The 9,599-nt window shown below is 37.9% G+C and overlaps 1 protein-coding gene across 9 annotated transcripts in view; it reads right to left on the bottom strand.

The window, feature by feature from the left end:
- Positions 1-2,728: 2,728 nt before the first annotated feature.
- Positions 2,729-9,599, bottom strand: part of MBNL1 (muscleblind like splicing regulator 1) — a 211,706-nt gene continuing 204,835 nt past the window's right edge. For all 9 annotated transcript variants that reach the window (XR_014789608.1, XM_084847293.1, XM_084847294.1 and 6 more), the window contains 2 exons: positions 8,794-8,868; positions 2,729-4,370 (listed from right to left, as the gene is read on the bottom strand). Coding sequence is in view for 8 of the 9 variants with exons in the window: in XM_084847293.1 (XP_084703419.1) it covers positions 8,812-8,868 (57 nt within the window). In the remaining variant the exon portion in view is untranslated. The remainder of the gene's footprint in view (positions 4,371-8,793; positions 8,869-9,599) is intronic.

Below are 9,599 nucleotides of genomic sequence, written 5' to 3'. Positions count from 1 at the left end.
TTGCCCACCAACTGCATGCTCTCCCCTCCTTGCAAGGAAGGGAGAGCACATGGTTGAAGGAGTCCCCGTCACTGAGTGCCAACCGCTCGCCATCTCCTCCTCACAAGAAGATGGTGAGCAGTTGTCATGCGGTTATGAGGACTCCATGGGTCACCAATGTGTGCACAATGCAGCAGCTTGCAATGGGAGTGGACTGCTCCTGGTGACTGGGTCTGTCAGTGCCCCATGGCTCGGCGAGCAGGGATCTGGGGGGCAGATGTGGGGGAGTCCACTGGACTCCCGGACCCTGCCAGGTGCCTGTGACATCCCTACTAACAGATAAAAGCTTTGTGGCAACCAGTTTGGATGTTTATAAACCTCCATCTTAACCCTGATCTTCAGGTACTCACCAGACCTCCCACATCAGGTCACTGGATGTTCATACATTTGGTGGTGCAACACAGATCTTGTGTGGTGGTGAATCAACTATCTCCACCTTTCCTTTGAACTGGGTGCTTCATACAAATGGACTCAAAGGTAGGCAGTGGGGGCGGGACCAGAATGGTTATTTGTGTAGAAGAGCATCCATTTCACTTAGAAGTTATCTGTGCTATGCAGGGGAGAGAAATGAGCTTAGTCCTTCACCATGTGCCTGTAACAGCATCAATCCTAGTGAATTATGAATCAGGTGTGGGTCTCAATGAATCAGACTGGACTTTTCAACGGAGACGGTTTACTCCCCTGTCCCAACTGGGAAATAATTTCTTTTTAAATGACAAACGACTTCAGCTCTCCCAAACTTGAAAACAGAAAAGAAGATAATTCAGAAAGAGAAGTTTTATTAGGGCAATTTCACTTTATTTTTTTTTTCCATACAGCTAAGTCAACTATAGCAGTAATAATAAAATAAGCATTAAAAACAAATTGCAGCCCAGGACAGAGTACATAATTTGGAGCAACTACCAAGCAAATTTAAGTCTGTGATTACATAATAGTAAAAACCAAGCACATCTGTCCTTTCAGCAGATGAAAGTTGCAGGGTTGCAAGGAAGTGCAACATTATTAATTCATCAGTGTGAATTATCAGATAGAATAAATCCAATCATCTTTCTCCCCCCCTTGACTTTGGCTTCATATATTACATGGTTTCTCAAGTGCTTTAGGTTAAAATGGTAAATTTGATAGGGTATTTTTTTCACCTGCTAAAAGAACAGGATCACTACAGCAATAAAAATAATTACGTAACAACTACAGCTATGATGTTTTGTTTTGGTTTGCTTGTTGACGATTTTTGCGTGTGCATGTGAAAGTCAATATTGGTTTCTGTCTGCTTTTGTGTGTGTGTGTGTGTGTTAGTGTGTGAATAATAAAACTACTGAAATTTGTCAGAAACTTGTTTGAATATAATATATATCTTTTATATATATTTTCTCTCTCTTTCTCTTTGATACTTTAAACATGCTTTGAGTAATGTACGACATATTTGATCCATGATTTCCCTTTAATGGTTTGAAGTACCTGTTGGTTTGAAATTTTATTTTTAAAAAAATATTTTTATAGTAATGATCTTCAGGCAGATTTGGACCAGTGCAGCTTTTGTTAGTCATGAGAACTGGTAAGGATGGCTGATCTTTCCAGCTGAAAGAATCCTGGCAAACTAGAAGCTGTTCACATAAAGCAAAGCAACTTTTCCAAGGGGTATGGAGTGCTAACTCTGTGCCACTTTTTTGCAAGCAATTTTGTTCAGCCTGTCATTTTTATTAGCCTTAACAAAACTCCTTGTATTTATAGACATTTTTATTCAAAATAAGATCTTACTATTATACAGTTTCTCTCTTTTTTTTTTACTATATACAGAAGTGCAAAAGGTCAAACTTTTCTCTATACTTTCCCACATGCTAAACTGCAGCATAATCAACCCTCAAGAGTTTGCACACGCACTCACACATATAATTCTTGTTATACGTAAACTTTTGAGTATTTGGATTATCAACAAAAAAGTCCCTTGATCTATTGATTATGCAGCTTATTTATAACAAAGCCTGATATTCAGGGATTTCAAAAAATATTTAAACAATATTTTAACATTTGAAATGGATACAGTAGAAAATAAATTTTTATTCTAATATCTAGGAACTAGATTTTTCTTTTATAATTAATTACAAACAAAATAAATCATCAAAATATTACTCAGTTGTCTGCCAGGATTGTTGCAATAGCAACAACTTAACTTCTTACTTAGCAATGATTATATAAGATATCCATATAAAAGATCTTTGTTCTTTTAATGAAAACTAGACAAGAACGAACAATGACTGATATTCTTACATTGTAATATTAAATCAGTAAAATATAAATCATTTAGTTAACAATAATACGAATATTCATGACACTACATGTAAATTCAAAACTGCATATGCTATGAAGAAAAAAACTTTTTAATTTTTTTTCATATTTTGAAAAATTCATCAGTAAAATCTAATAAAACAAAATTCTATAAACTTAAATGGCATTCATCTGGTAATAGAAAATGAAAATGATCTAATAAATGTAAGAAATAAAAACTACTATTTTAACGAGGAAGAAAAATAAGTAGTATTCTCTAATGTAAGTAAACTACAATTAACATGTGAAGTCACCTATACTTTCTTAACACAATTGAAATTACATTGGTATGGGTTTTAACCCGTAATGTAATAATCTAAGGCTTTAATAGATGTACAGTACAATCAGTAAAATCAACACATCATTCTTTTTTTTTTTTTTTTACTAGAAAGCATCTCTCAAGAATAAAAACTTGCAAGTAAACTTGGAAGTATGGAAAGTTCTAGAAATGAACTCTCACCTCTCCCATTCCACGCTATACTACCAGTAACCTGGCCCCCACTTCAGCAACCTTTAGCTTTGCTGAACAGAGCAAAATATATCCTTTACTAGCTGCAACATCCAAACCACAAAAATGATTTCCTTTGGATGAATCCATTCTTAAAAACTTGAATGCACATCTATTTTATGTTTTTGTTTCATTTTTGTAAAGGCTTTCTAAGGCTATAAGCAGTTAAATCAACAGAAGAAATCACATATAAAACTCACCCCAATATTTTACCCACCCAAAGATGCCTATTTCTAATTAACATCTCCATTTATGTTATTATTTTGGTTTTTATCATGCATCTGGATCTGATGCCAGTGCTTCTCCCATGATTAGAGTCACTATTTTCGACCTGTGTGACTTTGAAATTATGCATTTGAGGAGAAAGCAGAACCCATCTCCTCTGATGCATTTAGAGTCTGTTGGACTTTTGACAGAGGCTAAAAAATCGAAGCAAAAGAAAATTCCCCCCAAATTTTACTAACAGTGTCTCAGAAATGGCTTTTCCCTTAAAAAAAAAAAAAAGCATATTGTGTATTATGCAGTATAGTTTGCATAACTATTACAACTACAATGGATTATAATAATTTATATCGATTTATACATCCAGTATGTGTAAGAATAAACTGTATGTCTAGGGTTGTCTTTGCTTTTGTTTTTTAAATGTTCTTGTGCTGTCTACTGTTAACTAAGGTGGCCATTTCTGAGACAGCTTTGGTTTAAAACTGAAGGGTGCCCTTTGACTGATTAGTGACTAGCAAAACAAGCAAAAAGTGTGGCTTTCAAAGTAACACTGAAGAAATAATACCCTACTCTGATTACAGTCTATGGCACTTCATGAGAATCTTTAACAACATGGTACTTAAAGCCATTGATGTGCTTTAAAAATATACACAGTTGTGGTTTTGTTTTTTTTAAACTTGGCACATTCATCTCTGTCAGATACCTCTTTTACCATTTCTTACAATCTATTACATTTAAAAATATTACTCTTAAAACAAAAAAGGAAAAAAATTATACTGTGCATGCACGGTCTCTTCTATAATGGCAATTTTAAATACAAGGTGCACCTTCTGTTATTTGTAAACCTTGAAAGAAATAAACTTACTTTAAAAAATTATATCTTGGTCTACAGACGTACCAATACATAATAGATCTATGGCTACATCACAGTCTGTCTTTTCAAGATGACATACATAATTACGTAGGAAAAGAGTCTACCAACGCATACTTTGGCAGTGTATGCATTGTATACCTGTGTGCTAGAAAAGATAGACAATGTTGTAGTCTTTAGACAATATGATCACCCCAGCACAAATATCTATTCAATGTACAAAGTATATAGGCAACAGTGTACAGTGGATTTCCAAGTTGTCATTTCATCTTGTTAACATGCAATATGTGGATGTCTTACTGCTGAGGAAATTCGGGTGCTGTTACTTGACGGTATATACATTATGGCTAATGACCTGTCTTGTTTCTTCACTCAACCACACTGTCCTCTTCTCTTTTGTATGATCTATAAAAAAAAGAGAAAAAGTTCTTAACTATTTATTTATTTAGGTATCAAAATTATATTTCCTTACTTTTATGTATAACCCCCATGCTATGCAGTTGGTACAATGTAACACCCCTAATACAATGCAACGTATCTAATCAAATACCTATTCAATAAATAAACATGACTAAAAAATCCCTTTTGAATACAGCCCTGTTTAGGTGTTCAAAAAAGGGCTAACAGCAACATGGGAGTGCTCTAGCCCCAGCCCTGTCTTCCATTGCATTTGTCACTCTGTAGTCGTGGAGGACAACTGTCTGAAGAGGAGAGCCTCCCGTATCCATGGGGACTCTCCATGAGAGCCAGAATGTGGTTTTTTCAGGATTGTGCAGGAAAACCCCTCCAGGGACTTAATCAAAGCTCCAACTTCAGAATGGTTTTCCTGACATTGGAGCCCCCCTCCTGGTTCCCCCCAGCCATGATGGAAACTTCTGTGGTGGCTTCCTCTCTGACCTTGTGATGGGGGGAACTCCACCCTTGGGAAGGGGAGAAAGCGAATATGTTGGGGTGTGCCAATCGTCAGGGAGGGAGAGGCTGTGGATCCCTCTCAGATCCAGACCATGGCAAACAATTGGACGAGCTCAAGAGCAGGTCTAAATATTTCCCTCCCAGACTGTTTTTTTCTCCCTCTCAGATTATTTTCTCCATTTTTCTCAAACTGATTTTGTTTTCTCTTATTGACAGGGCATAGGAAGGAGGAGACCCTCTAATATTGGAGGATCAGCTCAGAGAGCCTAGGTTTACTCTCCAAATCCTTAGATGACACCTTGTATTCAGTTGCCAGTACATGTGTACCTTGTACTTGGGTATCTTGACATACTATGTCAGATAAGGACACAGACATGTTTAAATCACCAGTTTTTAATTTTAAAATATGTGAACAGTGAATGAGAAAGGATTATACCTCTGCTTGGGTGTATTTTCAAGGGAAAAGTGACAATATATCCATGTGTGAGTCCTACATATCTGATGGGGGCTGCATGCAATTTTGTACTTTGCTATCAGCACTCAAGTACCAACCATCATGTAAGCAGCAGCCCTTGGATGCAAACAGGGCAAAGGAAAAAAGTGAGCAGGGAGGCAAGCCTATGAAGATAGATAATGTAAAATACAGTGGAAAGGAGAGACCAGATCCTCTAACCCTGGTCCAACTAAGGAGGTCCATGCACATGAGCAGAATTATATGCATGCAGAGTTTCTATATCAGCAGTAACAAACCCCTATATCATTATGTAGCTCAACAATGCCCTCCAGAGCATCTGGTAAGTTGGCGCCATGCCAGAATGCCTCAAAAGGCTTATCTCACCTTCTTGTTCTCTAATACACATTCCCAACATTAAGCTCAGATAAAAAGAAGTACTTCTTCACACATGTTCTTATGAGTGACCATTCCATTGGTGGAGGGACAATGTTGCATACAACCTAGAGACTGTTCATGAAACTGAGATAATGTAATCTGAATGCATTTGATGTCAAATAAAACTTGATATAAGAAGAGGCCATTTTTTGAAGAGCCTTCAGTTTCAACAGCAGTCATTTCCCTCAAAAGAAGGAAACTTATTATTGGAAATGTAATAATAGTCTTGTTAGATGAAGACATGACATTGGGCAAAACCTATACTGAACAACCCAATGACAAATTTAAATTAAGTGCAGAATTTTTTTTTCAGGTTTCCTCCAAGCAGACAGGTGCAGTCAAGTGAAAACTTTCTTGTGGAACAGAAGGTTAACTTATAAAGACCTGACATACAATAATGGGAACTGTTCAACCTTAATTTAAGCAGTCGGTTGAGTTTATAGTCTTTGTCTGATCTCCTCGCACAGCCTGTGTCACAAAAACACACATAATTTAACCGCATTTGATAATTTGTGCTGGGAAGATACTATTAAGTTGATGACTATCAATTCTCAGCCTTACAGAAAAGGAGTCTCGGGTTGCCCCTGCTGAAAGAACATCATGTTTTCTCTGTGATTTGGGAGGGTGCACATGTTCTGGCCGCTACAGACCCTGCTTTAAACTACATCACATGTCAGTTTTTAACATACAGGAAGTCCTTTATGTGCTTTGACCCGCCTTGCTGATTGGGTCATCACATTACCACAGATTCTTTGGATGGGGAGCATTTGTGTTAGTGCAAAGAAGATCATTGAGGTGAACCGTTTCACACAAATAAATGGTCACATGCAGAGATTAAAACTGAGGTTTTCCCTAAATTTCAGAATTCAGCACGTTGTCAACAGTTAGTCAAAATGCACAGAAAAAGGGGGATAATCATTCCAGCTGCAATAGTTTTCATTGAAATGCATTTTAAAGTGAGCTGAAAATTGCAATCCTAGAGATGCTGAAAACAACCCCCGTTGGCTAACAGATTATGACATTACTACTTTGTGCTCCCAGCTATTGCTGAGAAAGTTTGCAGCTATTCTATTGGGTTTTCACTCTCCTTTCTCCCTTTATTAAAATAGCTCTGCTGTCACCTATCATGCATTTAAAGTGAGAAAGTTGAAGTCATTAGATGAGAGGAGGATATGGGCCACTACTCCTCCAACTACTGTTACCAGAACTAGGACTTCAGTGAGTCTAGCCCAACTTTCTTGATCTCAATACCATCACTTTTTGTAGGCTACAAAAGTCTTGCCAACACAGAATGAGATAGCTGCAACCCATATTTGGTAGGGAGCTTGTAGGGGGGCACTGAAAAACTCTCTTTCCCCACCCACATTGCTCAGGGCCTGGAAGAGGAAGTAGAATGTTAGAGAACAGAAGGCAGGGAACAGCATCCAGGGGAGAGGGACTACTAGATCTAAGTGAAAGGAGGTGCTATAGAAGAAATGTAGTCTGATGTCTTTCTTGTCTTCAATGTCACAAGGGAACACCCTGACACCTCCCTCCCATTTCAAGGTGACATCCGAGCACTATAGGATGGTCCTCCACTATTGCTAGGCTAACTTTAAAGTAGTTTCTTGAAAACTGTAAAAGCTGCGGTAATAACTCTTGTTCCTATACCTATTTATTATGTAACTGAATGTAATTACAAGCCTGATATTGAGATCTGAGAGTAAGGAAAACTCCCCACTGTCCCCAGTACAGCAACTGCAACATGTGCACCACCCAAAAAAGACTAATGCTATTTCAGTAGAATCTGTCTACACAGTTGCATTCTCTATACTGAGTCAGCAGGTTAGTATTGATTGACTGATTGCATTTATATCCCGCCTTTTTTCCTCTTGCAAGGAACCCAAGGTGGCTTACATTATCCTCCTCCTCTCTGTTTTATCCTCACAACAACACCCCTGTGAGGTAGGTTGGGCTGAGAGTCTGTGACTGGCCCAAAGTCACCCAGTGAGCGTCCAACATGGCCAAGTGGGGACTAGACCCCGGATCTCCCCACTCCCAGTCCATCACTCTCACCACTACACCACACTGGCTCTGTGTAGTAGGTCATAATACATGATCCAGATTATCATTTACAGAATTTGGGATTTGTATTTGTTTTAAAAACTATACTTTCACAATGTCCCCCGGAACTATTCTATGCAAACAGTAGATTGTATGATAAAACTGCAGTTTCCCACAGTAGCTAACCAAAAGCTCACAGGCAGGACATGAGAACAATAGCCCTTCGCTGCTGTTGATCCCCAGTAACTGGTATTCAGAGACATACTGCCTCTGATACTAGAGGTAATGTACAGACTTCTTCTTGACTGGTACCCACTAATACCCTTAGGGCACAATCCTATGCATGTTTAGACAGAAAGAAGTCCTACAACTCCCAACATCGCTCCAGTCAGCCATGCTGGGTGGGGCATGCTGGGAACTGTAGGACTTTTTTCTGTCCAAACAAGTGTAGGATTGCACCTTTAATCTCCATGAATCTGTCTAATCCACTTTTTAAGTTGCCTAAAGCTGATTCAGGCAGCATGGCGTGTCAGGAGAAAAAATAGTTCCTCCATTTTCCATAAAAATTTCCTGCACATAAAAAACTAGAGCTGAAATCCTATGCAGAATTATTTGATTTACCATTAAACATAGTTGGGCTTACTTTTGAGTACAGATGCACAGGACTGTGCAGCATACAGCAGGGAATAGAATTCTGGTGTTTCATCTGGCATGCTATAGTTTAGTGGAGAAGTGGGCAGACGGTATATCTCCAGATATTTTGGACTTCAGCTCCCAGAATTCCTGACCATTGCCCATACTGGCAGGAGCTTCTGGTAGTTGAAGTCTAAAACATCTGGAGATCTTCCTTCTGCCCACCCCTGGTTTAGTGTTTCGCATTACATCTGAACCAGGCCATTAACTGGGCTCATGTTACAAAGTGGACAGAATGCAGATCCAGGAAAGCAGTATCAAATTGTGACAAAACATACCCAAGGAACTTACTGTTTGATGATTAAATGTCTACATCTGTGTAACATACTTGTGGCTAGTCAGATGTTCGGCAGATATTATTGGTATCTATTAAAATATAAAGAAATGTATAATGTAAATAATACATTCCATAAGAATACAACATTTTATTAAGGATTAACAAGATATCTCAGATGAAAGATGGTGGGCTTCTATATTGAAACTACATGTTAACAAAAGAACAGGTAGAGATTTAAATGAAAACATTCAGTTAAGTATTATTTCAACCATTACTGATTGTTTAGAAAGAAGGACAAATTAACATTTAAAAATTCATGCAGTGCAGTCATTTCAAAAGCCCTTTTTGTTGGCCTACACAACAGAATGATGTGATTTGGGGTATTTCAGCTATCTGGTTTCAGAAAACATTAGTAAATCTTTGGCCTGTGCATTTTGCATTCTCAGCTTTAAGATGAGTCAGTGTTTTGTTTTTAAATGAACAATTCTCTGGTTATGCTAAGTTGATATTCAAGTAAAAAGCATGTCAGAATGCATCTAAGGAACCTTGAACTACAACACTTAGAACATTTACTCCAGATCTGGGTTAGAAAAATCTCAGCTACATGGCCATCCATGCATCTAAGTATTTTTCTATATCTGCATAGGAATGTCATCTAAAAAATTATTATGGCACCTATGAATCTGAAATATTTTTTCAGCCTTTCTCTGGAGTAATCTTAATGCGGTTACAGGTATTATTCTGAATATATTCCTCCCTGTCCCCTGAAATCCGGCAGAGAGTTTCCAGCTTTCGCAATACATTCCTTCCACTTTCCAGG

The sequence above is a fragment of the Heloderma suspectum genome, chromosome 3 (assembly GCF_057233095.1).
Source record: "Heloderma suspectum isolate Gila_16-S chromosome 3, 16-S_ref, whole genome shotgun sequence".
NCBI lineage: Eukaryota > Metazoa > Chordata > Lepidosauria > Squamata > Helodermatidae > Heloderma > Heloderma suspectum.
Note: the sequence above shows the minus strand (reverse complement) of the source record. Positions and strands in the feature narration are given on the sequence as shown.